At 44.7% G+C, this 21,291-nt stretch overlaps 2 protein-coding genes and 1 long non-coding RNA gene across 4 annotated transcripts in view; 2 read left to right on the forward strand and 1 right to left on the reverse strand.

The window, feature by feature from the left end:
* The window catches only part of LOC105419865 (uncharacterized), a 3,463-nt gene extending 3,320 nt beyond the window's left edge, over positions 1 to 143 (reverse strand). The window contains exon 1 of the long non-coding RNA XR_966357.2: positions 56 to 143. This is a non-coding gene — a long non-coding RNA (uncharacterized lncRNA). The remainder of the gene's footprint in view (positions 1 to 55) is intronic.
* The window catches only part of LOC105418999 (uncharacterized), a 26,206-nt gene extending 12,283 nt beyond the window's left edge, over positions 1 to 13,923 (forward strand). The window contains exons 8-13 of the mRNA XM_029849244.1: positions 92 to 294; positions 9,919 to 9,946; positions 12,825 to 13,016; positions 13,138 to 13,340; positions 13,423 to 13,450; positions 13,528 to 13,923. Coding sequence (XP_029705104.1) covers positions 92 to 294; positions 9,919 to 9,946; positions 12,825 to 13,016; positions 13,138 to 13,340; positions 13,423 to 13,450; positions 13,528 to 13,754 — 881 coding nt within the window. The 3' untranslated portion in view covers positions 13,755 to 13,923. The remainder of the gene's footprint in view (positions 1 to 91; positions 295 to 9,918; positions 9,947 to 12,824; positions 13,017 to 13,137; positions 13,341 to 13,422; positions 13,451 to 13,527) is intronic.
* Positions 13,924 to 14,528: 605 nt separating this feature from the next.
* On the forward strand, positions 14,529 to 21,209 carry LOC105418388 (clumping factor A-like). 2 transcript variants are annotated; one of them, XM_029849242.1, is made up of 9 exons: positions 14,529 to 14,700; positions 16,906 to 17,115; positions 17,972 to 18,022; positions 18,563 to 18,688; positions 18,876 to 18,902; positions 19,161 to 19,247; positions 19,527 to 19,553; positions 19,629 to 20,867; positions 20,945 to 21,209. In XM_029849242.1, exons 1-9 carry the CDS (start codon positions 14,682 to 14,684, stop codon positions 21,118 to 21,120), a joined length of 1,962 nt encoding a protein of 653 aa, XP_029705102.1. In that variant the 5' UTR covers positions 14,529 to 14,681; the 3' UTR covers positions 21,121 to 21,209. The 2 variants fall into 2 exon arrangements, with proteins under 2 accessions (XP_029705102.1, XP_029705103.1); XM_029849243.1 differs by lacking the exon at positions 19,161 to 19,247.
* Positions 21,210 to 21,291: the final 82 nt, after the last annotated feature.

Consider the following 21,291-nt stretch of genomic DNA (forward strand, 5'->3'; position numbering starts at 1 on the left):
TAAGTGTGAATGTGATGGAACTAAATGTAACATGAAGATTCAAAGTTCAACTTACCTTGCTGAGTCACCCTGGTCTTTTCTATGTCTCCAGATAATAAAGCAGTAATTCTGGTGGTGATGCATCACACCTTTGATCCTCATCTGATGATTGTAGAGAGCAGATTACAGGAGCTCCCTAGAAACGTCCGCCTCACTGTCGACTCCCTGTTCTATCAAGGCAGGCTCCTCTGGTGTAACCGCAACGATATTGCCTGGAATCAGATCAAGAAAACTTTCAACATTCCTGTTCCTGAAGTAAGTAAACACAAAATGTTTATGAAAAGTTATGCAGGAAGTTGTCTCAGTCCATTAATAACGCTCATTTTTGTCATTTCAGCCATCCTGGAGGAAGGCAGTGGTTGACTGTGAGTATTATTTACACCTGGATCCTCATACCTGAAATACCTCTGAAGGCGTCACCATGCTGCTTTTCTTTATTCAGATCTGGTGAAACACAAGGAACTGATGCCAGGCATCGCTGTTGTTATTGTGTTGGTGATTCTTCTCATTGTTATTGTCAGTTCCACGGCTGGGTAAGGTCAGCTGGCCGGTGGTGTCGGGAAACGTCCAAACCTTATTCAAGGACAAAAGGACACAGTAGAGACACCAGACCTCAAAGGAAGCTGTAGTAATTAAGATCTCTGTGACAGGACGGATATTTAGGATGTGTCCTGGTGCACGTTTAATCACCAGAATTTGAACTGTGTGATGTTTTTGAATCTAAAATATTGGAAACTAGAATTAAGAATTGTTACATTTCACAAATTTACACGTCAATTCCTGGTTGTGAGGAAGAACCGGTATTCAAATAATAAAGAACTTCTTGATTTGATTCATCGTGTCTTCGGTCTTCTTCTTCAGTCATTATAACGTAACGATAACATTAATCATTTGCCAACAATCCCCAAGACTCAGAACAGACTGGAGCCGAGCAAACAGAACTAAAGCTGACTGGGATGGTGGAACAGATCTGTTCAGGACAGGGACCCAGAATCTGGAGCGAGGAGGTTTTGGAAGTGGACATAACTCAGCTCTAACTGGGAGGGGGAATTCAGCTCAGAACTGGGGGGGTCATGCCTCCGGCCTAAAAAGGGAAGGAGAACACCAGAGGCTGCAGGCTGCTCTAAGAATCACACTCTGGACCCTAATTGTGTTGAAGCTGACAGCAAGAGGCAGGTGTGCAACCGCCTCCCAGACCTCCTGCTCACCCTGGACTGTCTTTTCAACGAGGGCAAACTCCTCAGCAGCAAACACAATAAAGCGGCTTACATGGAGATCATCAGGCTCATCGCCACATCTTACCAGGGTTACGCTAATAAGGTAAAGATGGCACATTTCCTGCCACTGTCTCCTCTTAAATGCTTCTGTTTCACACTAATCTTTGTCCTCCGTACTCTTGCCTGCTTTCTGGACATCACTCTTTATGGTAAGCCATGAACTCCTTAGTCAGATAAATTCAGTCACTCTGGATGTAAATATTGAAACAACCGCATTTCTGTGGATGTTGACAGTCTTTAATCCATGTACTGCATCAAACAACTCTAATTTAGCTATTTTTCCACTTCATTTTAGGGTTGCCATTCAACAGAGGATTAAATTTGTGATTTTAGTTCCTATTATAGCTGTATTTTTTGTTGTTGTGATTACTTCATTAGTACTTTTTTAACAGTTAGCTAAACAGATCACAGCTTCCCTTAAATGTGTGTAGATTAAAGGGAAAATGCTGCACACAAACCTTCATTAAAACTGGAGCCACAACTGTCTCACAACTGTCTCGCCTGGCTCCCAGAAGTTTGATTCTCGTTTGTTTCATGGTTCCTGAGCTAATCTAATCGTCCTCATTGTCTGTTCATGCCACCCAGCCTGCTCCTCTTCCATCCTGTTTCTTCTGCCGCCTGCGCCTCTTGGTATTTTTTTCCAAAATCTTTGACAGTACCGTAAATGTAACCTTGCTCCAACTCAAGCCAGTAGTGTGTATCTGCTTTTGGGTTCTAGATTCGTGTCTGCAGTTCGCCACAGAAGGTTCCTGCTCCAGAACTGTGCGTCAGTTTCACTCCTGTTCTTCATCAGCTGGTGATCAGGTGAGAATCTTCTCGTGCCTCATGTTAATAACTAAGTTATTGAAAGTGACTTTTCAACGCCCTCTGCAGGAACCATCTCATCTGATACTCAGCAGAACTTAAAGGTTGTTCAGTGTTTCCTTTTTAAATGTGTCTCTGCGGTTTTGCTGATCTCATCATGGCTGCAGTTGCTAAAAACACATCAAGCTCCTTGTTTTTGTGATTGTCTTCTTCACTGAGGTCTCTTTTACTGAGCAGTTCCTTCAGCTTCTGCCCTGGACTCCATCGTGCTGTTTATGGGACTGGCTGAACTCTTCCTCATGACTGTGATAACTGTTGTTATGATCCTGTGTCTGATCTGTTTTTGTGCTCTGTTTGTCCACTAGGGGTCGTGGGGGACTCATCTGTTGTGCTGGCTGCCTCCACACCTGCAGCTAATCCGGTCTTTTGGCAGGGCTCTTAAGCAGCCGGCACCAGCCAGTACTCGTGGAAAACTGAGCTTTGATTATTAGCGTTCCTGCGATTGACTGTGTTCCTTTTGTTTTAGGTAGTTGAGTCACTTAGAAAGTTGTTACTGATTAAAAGGAGAAGCTGCGCTTCATCGTGACGGTTCAGGTCAGGAGATGAAGATGAGCCCATACTGAGAATGAGGGAATGATACAGTTCTCAGTAGTTCCTCACAGCTCCGCTGCTGTCCACATTCATCACAAAACTCAATACATTAATAATAAACTGGGGGGGAAAAAAGGAACTCAAATCTGTCGAGACCTTAAATGTTGTTTTTCATCAGCAACTATGTTGATATTTCACCCCATTAAGATGGGAAGCAGTAAAGAAACTTGACTCTGTCTGGTTGCATAAGACAACCATCACTTAAAACAATAAGACAAATTTACTAAATCGAATTATATTTCAACTCTAACTCTACCCACGCTCAACTTCCTCTTTCTCTCAAAAGTGTGAAATGATGTCATGAAAAGCTGACCACAGATGGACACAAATTAGATGCATCGGACTTTTACTAGTTGTTTTGGAAAATTAGCTTCACAATTCTCAACATCAGTTCAGGGAGGCGACACTGTGGAAACCACAGAAAGCTGCTGCAGTTTCAGCACTAAAGGAAGTCAAATGAAGAGAAGTTCCAGAAGAAAAGGAGACGATAACATGATGGTCGCCTTCAAATGGATTCATGCTTTTATATTTCTAACATTCATGCTTCAATATTCAGGTAAGAATGAGTTCTAATGAAAACAGATTTAAATCTTCCCAATAAATAGCAGCATTTTAATTGTCTCACAATAAATGAACAGAAACAAAGACATTTTCTACCTGTGAACAGATTCTTGTTCTTTTTTTCACAGATGCCAACAGAAAATATCTGACTGCACATCAAGAAGTAACTTTGAGCTGTGAAAACCTGATAAAGGATCAGAAGAATTGTATCTATACTACATGGCTGTTCACTAATCCACCATCAGCAACAATCGAGCTGATTAGTCTTGGACAGATTAAATCTGATAAACCAGGCAGACTGAGTCTATCTGAAAACTGTTCTCTGACCATCAAGAACCTCAGAGGTGAAGATTCAGGTCTTTATACCTGTCGCCAGTTTAACAGCTCAGGATCACGAACACGTCCAGATGCTGTAATTGATCTGTCTGTGGTCCCCAGTGAGTATTCCCATCACATAGTTTCATCTTCACCTTTGAACCACAACAATCATTTCAGTGAGGAAGATTGTGTTGCTGCTGTTGTTGCTCTGTTTGCTCATGTCTCTGTTCTCATGTTTGTTGTGTTGTGTTGTGTTCTGATCTGTTCTGGTCTATTCTGTTGTGTTGTGTTGTGTTCTGTTCCATTCGCTTCTGTTGTGTTGTGTTCTGTTCCATTCACTTCTGTTGTGTTGTGTTCATTCACTTCTGTTGTGTTGTGTTGTGTTCCATTCACTTCTGTTGTGTTGTGTTCCATTCACTTCTGTTGTGTTGTGTTCATTCACTTCTGTTGTGTTGTGTTGTGTTCCATTCACTTCTGTTGTGTTGTGTTCATTCACTTCTGTTGTGTTGTGTTGTGTTCCATTCACTTCTGTTGTGTTGTGTTCATTCACTTCTGTTGTGTTGTGTTGTGTTCCATTCACTTCGGTTGTGTTGTGTTGTGTTCTGTTCCATTCACTTCGGTTGTGTTGTGTTCTTTTCCATTCACTTCTGTTGTGTTGTGTTCTTTTCTTTTCTGTTCCATTCGCTTTTGTTCTTTTCCAATCTCTTCTCTTCTCTTCTCTTCTCTGGGTGAGACGTGTGAGAGCGGAGGAGCGAGCGAGTGGAAAACCGTGCGAAAGAGCTTTTTTTCCTATTCTTTCTTGTGTGCGAGTGAATGCTCGATAATATAGTTTAATTTATTGTGGTGTTTGCAAGTTTATATTAGTTTATCGAGTGTTTGTGTGAGTGTGTGGGGCGGCCGACCGCGTGCGGCCGTCATGCGGCCAACGCCGGTTTAACCGGCTTGAGTCGGAAGCACGGAGTCAAGGTGGGAGCGGGCTCCGAGCTTGGTGTGGAGGAGGTGGCGCTGGCTGTGGGCCAGAAAATTGGCCACAGCTCAATCAAATCCGCCGCCCGCATGAGTAGGGCGGTGGTGTTGTTCCTGGCCAAGGTGGGGCAGGTGAACATGTTAGTGGAGACAGGGATCACGGTGGGCGGACAGTTCGTCCAGGTAACTCCGCTAACACAGCCGGCGGCACGGATTACCCTGTCCAATGTGCCGCCGTTCATTAGCGATGAGTTCCTGGTACGGGAGCTGTCTCGGCATGGGAAAGTGGTCTCTCCCATCCGCAAAATGTTGTCGGGCTGTAAGTCACCGCTGCTGACACGTAGTGTCTCACCGCAGGCAGGTGCACATGATCCTCAACAATAGGGCGGAGGAATTCAATTATCGTTTCATCGTTCGGTTAGATGATTTTGATTATACCCTTTTTGCAACTTCCTCCGCCCTCAAGTGCTTTAATTGTAATGAGGAGGGTCATCTCGCCAGGGCTTGTCCGAGCCGCGTGGCCTCGGACGCGCAGGCGGCGGAGCCCGCCGCTCCCGCGCCCGTGGCGCCTCCAGCCCCGCGGCCCGTTCCGGCGGCGAGGCGTCGGTGGCTCAGCGCGGAGGGAGGCTCCGCTGCCCCGGACGGAGCGACAGCAGAGTCGCAGATGGAGGAGAAGCGGGACGAGTGTGTGCGTGAGAGTGAGATGAGTGGAGAGAGCGAGATTGTGGAGATGGTGGTAGAATTGAATGGTGAGAGTGGTGAATCAGGGGGGAAGGTGGATTTAACTGGGGAGTGTGTGTGATCTGAGTGGTGTGATAAGTGAGGTGGTGTGTGATTCAAATGAACTGGGGGAAAATGGTGAGGTGATGGGTGAAACAGTTAAACTGGGTGAGGCAGGAGAGACTGGAAACCTGATCCAAACAGGTGAGCAGGGCAGAGTGAGTCAGGTGATAAGTGAACTTCGGGTGCCAGGGACAGCGGCTGGCAAGCAGGGTGAAGGAGAAGGGGGCATAGTGGAGCAAGGTGAGGGAGCAGTGAGCACAGGTGAGCAGGGTGAGGGGGGAGTGAGCACAGGTGAGCAGGGTGAGGGAGGAGTGAGCACAGGTGAGCGGGGTGAGGAAGCAGTAAGCGCAGGTGAGCGGGGCGAGGAAGCAGTGAGCGCAGGTGAGGGCACGAGTGGCGCGTCCGAGTGGTGGCTTGTTCCCGCAAAGAGGCGGAACAAGCGGAAAAGCGCCATGAAGGACAAGGGGGGCAAGACCGGAAGGCTGGAGGAGACAGCAGCAGACACAGACACCAGCGACTGCGAGTCGATGTTGGACGGCAGCGAACTGTCCGCCACAATGCCAGAGCGGCAGGAAATTGACCTGTACCCCCCAGGCTTGTTTAAAAAGTTCCTTACCCAGACCAAGGGCATGAAAGGCCTTGATCTGGGAACATATTTCCCTGACAGGCTCTGTTTTATCCGGTAAGCAAGCTTTTTAATTAGAAATAAGGCAACGTCAGGCCTCACCGACCCTGAAATTTACAGGCTAAGGAAACACATGGGCAAAGCAAGAAAACAGCAAAATTGAAAAATATCTTACCATGGTTTCTTGTACTTATTTTTTACTGTCTTTGATTTTAATCTTTTCCCTTGGCATGAACATATTCAAAATGGGAACGTTGAATGTCAATGGAGCCAGGGACGCAAGAAAACGGGCACTAGTGTTCGACACAGCAAAAAGAAAACGCATTGATGTCCTGTTCCTCCAGGAGACCCACAGCGACTGCGGCATAGAAGCGGACTGGGAGAAGGAGTGGGAAGGACAGGTGCTGCTGAGCCACAACACCACCCTCAGTGGTGGAGTGGGCCTCCTTTTTTCAAGGGGCTTCAATCCATCGTCCCTGGAGGTGGAGCATGTGGTGAGGGGACGGTGTCTGATGGTGAAAGCGCGCCTCCAAAACCACTCCTTGGTTTTTATTAATATTTATGCTCCCACCAACGGTACAGAGAGGAAGAGCTTTTTTAGAAAAAGTCGGCACTGTTTTAAATGGTTGTGGGGATGACTTTTTATTCCTGGGTGGGGATTTTAATTGCACTGAGTCTGTTCTAGACCGCAACCATGCAGAGCCTCATCCAGCCTCGCAACATTGTCTGAGACAGCTGACCTATTCTCATGGCCTGGTGGATGTGTGGAGAAGGATGCACGCAGACAACAGGCAATACACTTGGTCCCGCTTGAGTGGGGGTAGGATCTTCTCGGCCAGACTTGACCGATTTTATTGTTTTAAACATCATTTTAGTGGTTTTAGGAGCTGTAGCATCGCGCCAGTCGGCTTTACAGACCACTCGTTGGTTTTAGGCGAAGTCGCCGTGAAGAACATCTTGCCCAAGAGTGCATACTGGCATTTTAATTCCAGCTTAGCTCAAGACAACAGTTTTAAAGATGTTTTACGGCACTTCTGGTTGGGGTTTCGAGAGAAAAAAGCCGATTTTACGTGCCTAAGACAGTGGTGGGACCGTGGAAAAGTAGAGTTACAGCTCCTGTGCCAGCAGTATACTCTCAATGCCACGCAGGGCACACGCAGGTCGATCTGGAGATGGAGATAGCGGAGCTAGAGGTGATTGGCAGCTCCACAGGAGATCGAGGGTGTATTGAAACCCTCCAATCCAAAAAAATGGCCTTGGCCAGCCTGCTGGACAGTCAGGTACAGGGTGCACTGGTCAGGTCCCGGATTCAAGACATCACTGAGATGGATGCTCCCTCTAGTTTCTTCTTTGGGCTGGAGAAAAAGCGTGGACAGAACCTAATAATCCATTCACTGTTGTCGAGCACAGGGCAGGAACTCGTGGAGCCGGGCCAGATAAGGCAGCGGGCGGTGGAGTTCTTTTCCTCCCTGAGTACCGCAGGGATAACGGCCTGTTCCATGAGTTCTGCGGGGACCTTCCTCGGGTCTCTGAGGAGGCAAACTCGCGGCTGGACAGGCCGTTGAAACTCGATGAGCTCCACGCCGCCCTGCTCAGCATGAAGGGAAGGAAGTCTTCAGGTGTCGATGGGCTCACAGTAGAGTTCTTTAAAGCCTACTGGGACATTGTGGCCCACGACATGCTGGAGGTCTTTAATGAAAGCCTGGCCTCGGGTTCCCTGCCATTGTCCTGCAGGAGAGCGGTGGTCACCCTCCTGCCAAAAAAGGGCAACCTGCAGGAGATCAGGAACTGGCGCCCTGTGTCTCTACTGGGTGTGGATTATAGAATTCTGTCCAAGACCTTGGCCTCCAGGCTCAGGGAAGCTATGGAGCAGGTCATCCACCGGGACCAGACTTACTGTGTGCCCGGCAGGTCCATAGTAGATAATGTCTACCTAATTCGAGATGTTTTTTAAATCTTTAAATTGGACGCTGATACTGGTCTCATTTCGCTAGACCAGGAAAAGGCATTTGACCGGGTTGAACACCAGTTCCTCTGGACGGTGATGGAGAGGTTCGGGTTCAGCCCTGGCTTTATGATCCGCGTCCTGTACTGTGACATTGCGAGTATGCTGAAGTTTAATGGCAGTCTGTGTGCTCCCTTCAGGGTGCGTAGAGGCGTCAGGCAGGGCTGCGCCCTCTCCGGAATGCTCTACGCTCTCTCCCTCGAACCCCTTCTCTCTAGGATCCGTGTAAGCGTGGATGGCCTGATTTTACCGTCCTTTCATAAAAAAGATAGTTTTATCTGCCTACGCAGACGATATAATAGTAATGGTGCGTAGCCAGAGGGACGTACATGTTTTAACTAATTTAACGGTTTTATTCAACCGCCTGTCCGCGGCCAGGGTCAACTGGCACAAGAGTGAAGCCCTGGCCGTTGGCAGGTGGGAAATGGTCTGCCCGTCCTTCCCCAGGATCTTGCCTGGCGAAGGGACGGCTTAAAATACCTAGGTGTTTTTATTGGAGATGGAGAATTTGAAAGAAGAAATTGGCTAGATGTGCTGGAGAGGGTAGAAGGGAAAATTCAAAAATGGAAATGGCTCCTCCCCCGCATGTCTTACAGAGGCAGGACTCTTGTCCTGAATAACCTGGTGGCCTCTGTGCTTTGGCACCGGCTAAATTGCGCAGAACCCCCCTCGGGGTTGCTAGAACAGCTTCAGGCAAGAGTCCTGTCTTTCTTCTGGGACGGCATGCATTGGGTCCAGCAGGGGGTGTTGTACCAGCCTAGAGAGGAGGGAGGACAGGGCCTCATCCACCTGGCCAGCAGGACCGCCACTTTTAGAATCCAGTTTATACAAAGGTTTTTAACAGGGCCGGCGGACCTAATGTGGAGAGATGTGGACAGATGTGTCTTCAGACAGGTGAGTAACTTGGGGCTGGATGATGCTCTGTTTTTAACTGACTTAAAATTTGTTAAATTAAATGGGCTACCAGACTTTTATAAAAGTGTTATTAAGGCATGGACCCTTTTTAAAGTTGAAAAAAGAACTGGCTCTGACTCTCTGTACTGGCTGCTAAGGGAACCCATAATAAACGGAGCCAGGCTGGACGTCTCGGCCGAAGCCGCGCCGAGGCTGAAGGCAGCACTACACCGGACCCGGACCTTGTTGCTGCAGCACGTGGTAGCTGCGGCAGGGCCGGACCTAATGGGCGTGGAGGCAGTGGGTTCCCTGTTGGGCATCCGCTCTGCCCAGAAATGGGACAGCCCATAACAGTCGATCATCTCATCGAATTCAGGTAATTCAAGTGAAATCACCACAAACCAACATGTTGTTTTTCTTGTCGTGTTTCACCTCTTTATTTTAGCTTGTTCCTCTGGTTGTTCCTGTAGTAATTATCCACAACAAACCTTTTAAAATCAGCTTGGATCAGAAATATTTCACTGACAATTTAGTTCTAAGAAAGGTTTGTGTTATGGTTGATCATGTCTTTGTCGTAACAATGAATCTTAGAGCGCTGCAAAGTTTATTTATCCAAACAGCTGCAGGACGTCCAAGCAGGACGTTCCAAGCAGGACGTTCCAAGCGGGACGTTCCAAGCCGGACGTTCCAAGCAGGATGTCCACCCTACAGGGGTTGAGTGGAGCCGAGGTTACTGATCCATCCTCTCCTGAACTGCTCAGTGAGCCTGACCATCGTCAAGGTAACGCTCAGTCAGATACCGTGGAGATGTAGGATGATCACTGGTCCGTCCGTCCGTGCGTGCGTGCATGCGTCCGTGCGTCCGTCCGTCCGTCCGTCCGCCCACTTTCAACATTCCTATTCCTGAAGTAAGTAAACACAAAATGTTTATGAAAAGTTATGCAGGAAGTTGTCTCAGTCCATTAATCCATTAACGCTCATTTTTGTCATTTCAGCCATCCTGGAGGATGAGACCGTTTAACTGTGAGTATTATTTACACCTGGATTCTCATACCTGAAATACCTCTGAAGGCTTCACCATGCTGCTTTTCTTTATCCAGATCTGGTGAACCATAAGGAACTGATGGCAGGCATCGCTGTTGTTATTGTGTTGGTGATTCTTGTCATTGTTATTGTCAGTTCCATGGCTGGTAAAGGTCAGACGGCCGGTGGTGTCGGGAAACGTCCAAACCTTATTCAAGGACAAAAGGACACAGTAGAGACACCAGACCTCAAAGGAAGCTGTAGTAATTAAGATCTCTGTGACAGGACGGATATTTAGGATGTGTCCTGGTGCACGTTTAATCACCAGAATTTGAACTGTGTGATGTTTTTGAATCTAAAATATTGGAAACTAGAATTAAGAATTGTTACATTTCACAAATTTACATGTCAATTCCTGGTTGTGAGGAAGTACCGGTATTCACATAATAAAGAACTTCTTGATTTGATTCATCGTGTCTTCGGTCTTCTTCTTCAGTCATTATAACGTAACGATAACATTAATCATTTGCCAACAATCCCCAAGACTCATGAAGTGCATCAAACAACTCTAATTTAGCTATTTTTCCACTTCATTTTAGGGTTGCCATTCAGCAGAGGATTAAATTTGTGATTTTAGTTACTATTATAGCTGTATTTTTTGTTGTTGTGATTACTTAATTAGTACTTGTTTAACAGTTAGCTAAACAGATCACAGCTTCCCTTAAATGTGTGTAGATTAAAGGGAAAATGCTGCACACAAACCTTCATTAAAACTGGAGCCACAACTGTCTCACAACTGTCTCGCCTGGCTCCCAGAAGTTTGATTCTCGTTTGTTTCATGGTTCCTGTGCTAATCTAATCGTCCTCATTGATGTCTGTTCATGCCGCCCAGCCTGCTCCTCTTCCATCCTGTTTCTTCTGCCACCTGCGCCTCTTGGTATTTTTTTCCAAAATCTTTGACTGTACCGTAAATGTAACCTTGCTCCAACTCAAGCCAGTAGTGTGTATCTGCTTTTGGGGTCTAGATTCGTGTCTGCAGTTCGCCACAGAAGGTTCCTGCTCCAGAACTGTGCGTCAGTTTCACTCCTGTTCTTCATCAGCTGGTGATCAGGTGAGAATCTTCTCGTGCCTCATGTTAATAACTTAAGTTATTGAAAGTGACTTCAACACCCTCTGCAGGAACCATCTCATCTGATACTCAGCAGAACTTAAAGGTTGTTCAGTGTTTCCTTTTTAAATGTGTCTCTGCGGTTTTGCTGATCTCATCATGGCTGCAGTTGCTAAAAACACATCAAGCTCCTTGTTTTTGTGATTTTCGTCTTCATTGAGGTCAGCTGAGCAGTTCCTTCAGCTTTTGCCCTGGACTCCATCGTGCTGTTTATGGGACTGGCTGAACTCTTCCTCATGACTGTGATAACTGTTGCACACAAACCTTCATTAAAACTGGAGCCACAACTGTCGAAGGTTGACTTTAATCAACTGTTTGATGGATTTTGCTGCAAAAACTGTAAACATAAATAAATCATCCTGATTACGTCACGATTGTGTGAACTGTGTGAACATTTGTTTCCTTTGTTCAAACCAGCAGCTCTATTTTCATTTTTCTATTAGATTTAGATTAATGACCAAAGGGATATCTGGCTCCCTCCTCTGGCAGTAGCAGGAATTACAGCTCTTCTCATAAAATACAAAATTAAGATTGTTTTTCTCCCCTGGCGGTAATGGCATGGCCATCTAAACATCGCCTGTCTTCCAGTAGATGTAATTGTTTAAATTTATCCTTTTTTAAACGCGTTTCAACGCGTCACCTCTGATTCGCTGGCCGCTCCTCTTCTTCTGTGGTGCCGAACGCGCCTCCAGCCGTTAAAACGAAAGTGAAAGGGTCCTCTGCAGAGATCAAACGTGGATTCGTGTTGCGTGAGTAGAGAAGGTCATTCGTAAACAAAGTAAGCGTTAAATTAATTTACTTCGATCCGAAAGAAATCTTTAACCAGATTATTAAGATTGATTTGATAATTCTTATGTGTGAATAAGACATGACTGGGGGCAGGAGACCCTGCAGGACCTCACTTTGGTCGTCTTGGGCGAGGTCACTTGCAGAAAACTTACTTTCTGTTTTTGAATCTTGGTTTCAGGGATCCTGCCCTCTGATCATTGCTCCTATTTTCTTTGCCAGTCTAAGCTTTTTCATTATAATCTCACTGGTGAATTATTTTCAGGTAGTTTTGGGAGCTCAAAATTCTTGGTTTTGTTCCTTTTCTGAGCTGATTGCGTCTTTTCTTTCCCCAACAGAGACATGGAGAATCTTGGTGAGGAAACCCTTTCAGCTCATAAGGTTTTAAACGATGTGCATTAAATGTCATGAATTGAATCATTCTGACTTGAAAATGTATCTGTGATTTGAATACTTCATGAGAAGAGAACATGTTTTCATGTCACCTATATTTAACTTCTATCTTTGATTCTAATGAGCGTTACACTAATTTTTAAACACTGATTAACTATATAATGATTCCAGGCATGAACAAAATAATCGGGTCAAAGGCCAAAGGTAACGGTTTAACATAAGAGTGGAGGAAATGTGATTTTTCTGCTACATGGACAAATGTCAGGTGGTTTATAGAGACTTTTGAGTAATTTGGTAATTTACTGATTGTGATGTTTGTTTACGAATTTCAAATATAATTGCATTGCTTGTTTAAAGTTATTTATATTTACATTTGACTTTTAATTCAAAACTACATTTACACTATTTCACCTCAGTCTAAACTAAGTGTTTCCCACTGGTTCATGTCTGCATGATTTCCATCATCAGGTGAAAGTTCAAAGCTGCTCAGGTTGATTTTCCAATAACACACTTCTTCCTTTCTCTCTTCAGTATCTGGAACAAAGTTCTTTGTCTACGTGGCTTCTGAAACAAAAAACGCTCACATGGAATGGGTTTCCAAAATGAAACGTGTTGGACACACTGAAGTGAACATTCAGGAAGATGCAGATTATTATTTGGTTTTCTGTCCAGTCAAATCCCGAATCAAAACAGACATTGACGAGGCCCTGGAGGGACTCCCAGGTAGCAACTTAAGTGTGAATGTGATGGAACTAAATGTAACATGAAGATTCAAAGTTGTTAAAGCAGAAGTGAAAGTCAAACTTACCTTCCTGAGTCACCCTGGTCTTTTCTATGTCTCCAGATAATAAAGCAGTAATTCTGGTGGTGATGCATCACACCTTTGATCCTGATCTGATGATTGTAGAGAGCAGATTACAGGAGCTCCCTAGAAACGTCCGCCTCACTGTCGACTCCCTGTTCCATCAAGGCAGGCTCCTCAGGTGTAACCGCAACGATATTGCCTGGAATCAGATCCAAAAAACTTTCATCATTCCCATTCCTGAAGTAAGCACAAAATGTTTATGAAGGTTATGCAGGAAGTTGTCTCAGTCCATTAATCCATTAACGCTCATTTTTGTCATTTCAGCCATCCTGGACGAAGGCAGTGGTTGACTGTGAGTATTATTTACACCTGGATCCTCATACCTGAAAGACCTCTGAAGGCTTCACCATGCTGCTTTTCTTTATCCAGGTCTGGTGAAACACAAGGAACTGATGTTAGGCATCGCTATTGGTATTGTGTTGGACCAACTGATGAGAAGCATCAATGTTGGTTGTTTTTTGAGATCAATGTCAATTCCACGGCCGGTGGTGTCGGGAATCATCCAAACCTTATTCAAGGACAAAAGGACACAGGAGAGACACCAGACCTCAAGAAGCTGTAGTAATTCAGATCTCTGTGACAGGACGGATATTTAGGATGTGTCCTGGTGCACGTTTAATCACCGGCATTTGAACTGTGTGATGTTTTTGAATCTACATTATTCGATTCTAGAATTAGGAATTGTTACATTTTACAAATTTACACGTCAATTCCTGGTTGTGAGGAAGTACCGGTATTCACATAATAAAGAACTTCTTGATTTGATTCATCGTGTCTTCGGTCTTCTTCTTCAGTCATTATAACGTAACGATAACATTAATCATTTGCCAACAATCCCCAAGACTCGGAACAGACTGGAGCCGAGCAAACAGAACTAAAGCTGACTGGGATGGTGGAACAGATCTGTTCAGGACAGGGACCCAGAATCTGGAGCAAGGAGGTTTTGGAAGTGGACATAACTCAGCTCTAACTGGGAGGGGGAACTCAGCTCGGAACTGGAGGGGTCATGCCTCCGGCCTAAAAAGGGAAGGAGAACACCAGAGGCTGCAGGCTGCTCTAAGAATAACTTCTGGCTCTGAGGAGCACGGCGGGAAACTGTCAGATCTTCACTGCTTTGAGCGCTGTTTCGAGTGTTTCCTGTCAGATTAATCAGTGAGGAACCTTTGATTTTTAGTTGTCCGGTGATGTGGTTCAAACTTTTGAAAGGTGTCCCCCTCCTTCCGTCAGTCACGTCGGGTTAATTCTGTCAGAGCTGCGGGGGCGGGGCTGTCCTCATGCCCCATCCTGGGTGAAGACGTCTAACCGGACTTGGTCTCTGTCTCTGTCCGCCTCCTCAGGAACAGGCCCTCTAAAGGTTCCTGGTTTTTAGAAACTTGTTAAGAAAAACAGAGATTTATATACTCAAATAGGGAAAAACACTGACGAGAAAACTGTTGACTGGAATTACTGGATTAGGTTGTTGAACTTTGTTTACATGGCAACATTTGGACCTCCTGTCAGAGTGGAACATAATTGGTGAAAGAATGACAGAAACTGTTGAAGGTAAACCTCTTTGATCTTTACACTTTTCCAGTTCTCTCCGGTTTTCTGTGCACTGTTGCTCTGCTGTTGTCCCCCAGGAGAAGTTCACGTTGGCCAGGAGCTAAAAATATGTCGCTATCATGTATCGGCTATTTGTAATGCAGCTTTAAGACTGACGGCTCAGTACAGTGAGAGGCAGCAGCACTGATGCATGCTGGGAAAGCAACTAGCCTCAACAATAGCTAAAGTCGCCTATGTAACCACATTATAGCAGGTGTTGTGGTTATAGTGGTTATACTGGGACAGTGACGGTAAATGACTGGTTATACTGGAACAGAGAGGGTTAATGACTGGTTATACTGGGACAGTGACGGTAAATGACTGGTTATACTGGGACAGAGAGGGTAAATGACTGGTTATACTGGGACAGAAAGGGTAAATGACTGGTTATACTGGGACAGAGAGGGTAAATGACTGGTTATACTGGAACAGAGGGGGTAAATGATTGGTTATACTGGGACAGAAGAGGTAAATGACTGGTTATACTGGGACAGAAGAGGTAAATGACTAGTTATACTGGGACAGAGGGGGTAAATGATTGGTTATACTGGGACAGTGGGGGGTAAATGACTGGTTATACTGGGACAGAAAGGGTAAATAACTGGTTATACTGGGACAGAAGAGGTAAATGACTGGTTATACTGGGACAGTGGGGGAAAATGACTGGTTATACTGGGACAGTGGGGGTAAATGACTGGTTATACTGGGACAGAGAGGGTAAATGACTGGTTATACTGGGACAGAGAGGGTAAATGACTGGTTATACTGGGACAGAGAGGGTTAAAGACTGGTTATACTGGGACAGAGAGAGTAAATTACTGGTTATACTGGAACAGAGAGAGTAAATGACTGGTTATACTGGGGCAGAGAAGATAAATATTGGTTGTGTTTACAATATGCTGTAGAATGCTGCCTCAGCAGTGTAGTCCCAGTTCTATCTTATTGAGATGCACTCACCTCTTTTTTGCTTCCTGAATGTGATTTTTGAATGTGTGTCCCGTCCTGAACATGTGTTAACATTATCAGCAAGTGACTACACAAACGAAGAGAAACTGCAGGGCCAGCCTACAGAGTCCTACGACTGCAAAATGCTTTTGTTAATCTGTTAACTAAACTACCCTGAGATAAATATTACCGGTGTTCACCATAAACCACACAGACAGACTAGATGGAGACATTACAGCAGCAACAAGCTTCAGACAGGATTAGCAGCAGCTTTAAGCTCCATCAAATGTCCCTGCTGGAAGTCTTCTCATTAAGGACATGTTTTTGTTCTCCTTAAATCTGACCTATCATGAAGCTAGCAGCTCCATCCCTGAGCCGAGCTGTCATGGGTACCAACAAAAATGTGCAGCACACAAGGTTGGCCATAAAAGGGGGGAAAAGTGCACAGACGACTGGTTGGTGTTGTGGAAAGTTATGAAGCTGAGTTTTGAGTATTGACATTTATGCTTACCTAAAACTAGATTTCATCTGAACTGAAGCCATTTCCATAACAGATCAGGAAAGTAAATGTCTGGCTTCAGAAGGTTCTGTTGGAAGTACTGGCTGATGTGCTGGATTCTCAGAGTCAGAGACACTTTAATATCTTCAGCTGAGGCATAAAGACTTTTAACAAAAAACATCAAGTTCAAAGGAGATGCTACATTGCCCCCAAGGTCAAAGGTCATAACTTCCCCATCAACTACACCATCTTTGCATCCTTGCTTGGATGAGCAACTGTCTGGACCTGAAGGTGGTCAGAAATTCAACAAAAGTCAGGTTTTTCTTAAGTTGATGACAAATTTGGTCCTTTAGCAGCGTCCCAGTCTATGACAGCTACAGTAAACCACCGTAAGCACTGGAAATACTGGGTATACAGTGACACTCTTTATTTTAGGCTGTGTGGTACTGGTGTGTGTGTGTGTGTGTGTGTGTGTGTGTGTGCGTGTGTGTGTGTGTGTGCGCGCTATCAGCTGTTAGAGTCAGCAGTAACAGTAAGCTAAAGTAGCTGCCATTAGTTGACGGAAGTCAACAGCTGCCCGTTTTCCCTCTGACATCAGCAACCGGACCTCAAATTGAATCAGTCCTTTACATCTGAACAGATTGGTGCTTGAAACCGATTGCAGGCAAGACGCCTCACCTTAAATCCTACGTTGAGAACTTTTATCCATCTTTGCTCCTCAGCTCGCTCCTCGACCACCACCATGGTCGTTGACGCCAAGAACGGAGATGCGGCGTCACCGTCTTCCAGAGGGTCAAAGAAAACGTTCACAGACGACCTGCACTCCACCTTCAGCTCCCCACTGGCCTGGATCCTGGTTCTGGCTCTCATTGTTACCTGGTCTTGTGTTTTTGTCATCATGTTTGATCTGACAGACTTCAGGACCATCTCAGGTGAGGCGAGACGTTTCCCTGTCATCAAAGGGAACATAAAAAAAGTTCTCTCCTTGTGTGTTTGTTCCACTTGCAGCTTTTAATGCCAGTTTTCTGTATTTGTCACAATTTGTTAAAACTGCTGGTTCCACTGTTTCCCCCCAAACATAAAACAAAGCCTCCTGAAGTTAACTGTGATTAGTTTTCTAACCCTAATGCAACATTAACAGGTTTCAAAACTCACATTTCACAAAGAAATGGACCAAATATTTACTGCACAAACAGGATAAAAGCTAATGCTAATGCTAATGCTTCTCATGTCACCATTACAAAACAAACAAATACTGGATGTTTAGATTGAAGAGCTCTATAAAAAACAACTTTGCTGTTAAAATCATCATAGCTCAGCAGTAGTATTACAGTTTCAGACCAGCGTCTGTCCCACTGCTACCACTGAACACATTTAGCTGTTTAACTTAAAATATCACTTTCTCTTCTGCTTTGACACAAACAGATTTCATGCTTTTCCCCCAGCATCACGTGCAGCAATGTTTACATTTACATCCTCAGCAAAACTCAGATAGGGTGAACATAAGCTTGCTTCCATCGGAGCAACTCTGGAACATAAAGGTCTTAATTAGGTCTTAATTAGAACCAGACATCTTAGTGGCCTCATTAACATCTTCCATCAGCTCGACTCGTCTCTTAGTGATCAGCATCAGGTACATTCAGACTATAAATGAGAATATTTGAGTCAGGATCTGCTGCTGGATGTAACTGTAGTAAATCACATCCTCATTAATGACACAACCACACAAACAGCTCCTCTCCTCCATTGCTGTGCTGAATGTCTCTGCTTTATTTCTCATCCAACCAGGTCGCTCTGCTCCTGGCATCAGGAAGGTTTTAAAGGAATCAGGTCGTAGAGGCAAGGCATCTTATCTGCTGCTATCCTCCACACCACAGGAATCACTAACTAGCTAACCTGTTAGAAGCATCTGCCTCATCTCGGCTGATCCATGCGATCAGTTCATGCGTGTCTGAGAGCATGCAGTCATGTTCCCTCTACCGGAGAGTTAAAATATTTGAGATAGAATATTTGAGTTGTGAAAACTGCCTGTCAGAGGAAGAAAAACGTGTTTCAGATGAATTTGATTTGACGGTGAAACTCTAAAAAGTGACGAATAAACTTCATCTGAAATCTTTTGCCTTCAAAATGCATTTGGCTGCCTGTTTTCTGCTTTTATGAGCAACGTTTGTCATTTACGTTTCTACATTCTACTTTAAAGTCCAACTGGGAGCTGAAGTGGTTGAACTGGAGTGAGGCAACTCTTCAGTCCCCGGTTGGTTCAAATTTCCCACCAAAGATCCTCTCCTGACTCCAGTTCAACCCAGATTTTTCCCGATTTTCCCATATAAAAGTGGGAAAGTGAAGGACGCCTGGCCTGACTGTGTGCTGTGTCCACAGGAGGCCTCAGTAAGATCAGCTCAGACCCCGTGAAATTGGTCAATGATGCCGTGGATGAATCGACGCACATGATCGGCGCCGTGTTAAAGTTCGCTGCCAACCTGATCGCCCCTGACGAAGACCAAGGTTCAGTCTGCTTCTTTATAATCCAAGAGATTTTTACCATACGCATGATGTCAATTTTTCAAAAGAAAGTAAATATTTGTTGCCATAAAACCTTTTTTAGTGGTTTTTCCAGGTGTTCCAGGCTCCAGAGGGATTTTTCCTGCCTGTTCAGGTTTCATCTCAACATTGTTTTCTTTCACTTTTGTAGGAAATCTCTACGCAGTCCGAAAAAAAGGTTTGTTTTGACATGTTTGTTGTTACTTTGCTGCAGAAAATAAGACAAAAGCTTTGTTTGCTTCCATGAATGTTCTTGTTGGAGCTTTCCAGCTGAGAATCTGAGAGCTTGAATTCAATTTGGCATTTTATGCTCCTCCAAAATCATTTCCACTTCTCCTTCCACAGCTTAATGTTTTTAAACAGCCAAAAAATAACATTAAAATGAGAGAAATCAAGGTGGTGTTTTCATCTGATTCATATGTGAATAATCTCAAAGTTTCAAGATGGGTGGAGGAGAAGGAGGAGGAGGAGGAGGAGGAGGAGGAAGAGAGAGCAGTAAAAATGATGATTAGGAGAGCCAAAGGTATTTACCGACTGTTTAGCATGACTGTAGATTCATCAGTCTCATAACAGACGACAACACTAAATTTACCGGCTGAAACGTTTGTGCTGCTGCACTAAAACCGATGTTCTAATCAGACTCACAACCTGTGTGAATCTGCACAGTAATAATAATAATAATAATAATAATAATAATAATGATGATAATAATAATAATAACAACAATAATAATAATAAACAATTGGCTTAATTTGTACAGTTTTATCGCTAATTTCTATGTTTGTCCTATTCACTGTTCCAGGAGAGTTCCTGCCATCCAGGAGTAAAGGTCTGTTTGCTTTATTCATAAGTCACATGATCAGCTTCATGATCATGTGACTCGTGTAACAAATTGTCATTTCAGTTGTTGGGATTCAAGCTAAAATGAAGAAACCAGTGGTTGAAGATGTGGAGGAGGAGGAAGAGGAAGAGGAGGAAGAAGTGGAAGAAGAAGAAGAAGAAGAGGCTGGGGAGGAAGGGGAGGAGGCTGTAGAAGAGGTGGAAGAATTACAAGATGAAGAGTATGGGGAGGAAGAGGAGTACAGTGAGGAAGAAGATTATTATGATGAAGAAGATGAAGAGGAGGAAATTGAAGAGGAAGCAATGGAATATGAGGATGAGGAAGAGGCAGAGGGAGTAGCAGGAGTTACAGATGAGGATGATGAGGATGAAGGACTTGAGCAGGAGGTGGGAAAAGATGAAGAGGAGGAAGAGCATGACCTGGGAGAGCAGATGGATGAAGATGAGGAAGACCTTGAAGCAGATATTGATATTGATGATGAAGATGAAGTTGTTCCTCCACCTTCCTCTGAAGATGAAGACTCTGATTCACCCGCTGACCTCAAAGACAGCGATGAAGATGATAAACAAGACGATGAAGATACCAGTGATGATGAGGTGACAGACAGCTCGGATGTCAGTGAGTCTGTGCTTCTCTCCAGTGAGGAAGAGGAGGTCGAAGATGATGCTTTATCATCTGACAGCGATGACATCACTGCAGAAGACACAGATGAAGACTTTGACCTTCATCTTCTTCCCATTTTTGCTACTAGTGAGGAAGATGAGGAGAATAAACTTGCTGAAGAGGAAGTTCTTCCTCATTTTAAAGCTGAAGATGATGACGGTGATGATGAAGATGATATCAAAGCTATGGAAGACACTGATGATAGTGATCATCATCTGGACCAATCAGACGATGAAATCTCTGTTGCCACCACTGAACATTTCGCAGATGATGAAGATGAAGGAGACATAAAAGACCTCAATCTGGACTTTGACCTCGACACAGACATCCACGTCACCTTTGATGATGTCACTGAAGCTAAACCTGATGATGTCACAGATGATGACCCAGTTTATGTGGAGGAAATTGACGTGACTTTCTTGGAGAGCACTGACAGTGGAGTCTTAGGTGATGAAGATGAGGGTGGTCTCACCACAGAAGGAGACACAACAGACCTCAGCGATGATAGCGATGAAAATGATGAAGATTCTGACACATCTGACTTTAAAGTGGAGCTCAAAGAAAGTGACAGAGAAGAATTCACACTCTCAGATACAGAGGAGGACGAGGAGGAAGAGGAGGAAGGCCACCTGTTAGTAGGTAGAGTAGCAGTCTTCATTTCCAATAAATACATACATTAGATTCATAAAAAAAGTTTTATACAATATATTTGTCAGCTGCATCTGCAGCAGCATCAATTGTCCAGGAGGGGGCAGTAAAGACCGAAGGAGGCAGTGAGGAGGAGGAGGAGGAGGAGGAGGAGGAGGAGGAGGAGGAGGAGAAAGCTGCTGAAGAAGATACATCTGAGGATGCTGAGACAGAGAAAACAGGTGAGTTTGACTGTGAAAAATGAGCCGGATTAGAAAGATCTAAATTTAATCTGTCGTCAATTTAGACTTTCTTTTATGGGTTAGTTGTAGTTGGGAACAGAGCTGAGGTTTGATCTTTGACCTCTCTCCACACTCGTTCACCTGCTGGTGCAGGTGAGTCTGCAGGTCAGGGGGAGGAGGAGGAGGAGGAGGAG

Source organism: Takifugu rubripes, chromosome 16, assembly GCF_901000725.2.
Source record: "Takifugu rubripes chromosome 16, fTakRub1.2, whole genome shotgun sequence".
Classification (NCBI taxonomy): Eukaryota; Metazoa; Chordata; class Actinopteri; order Tetraodontiformes; family Tetraodontidae; genus Takifugu; species Takifugu rubripes.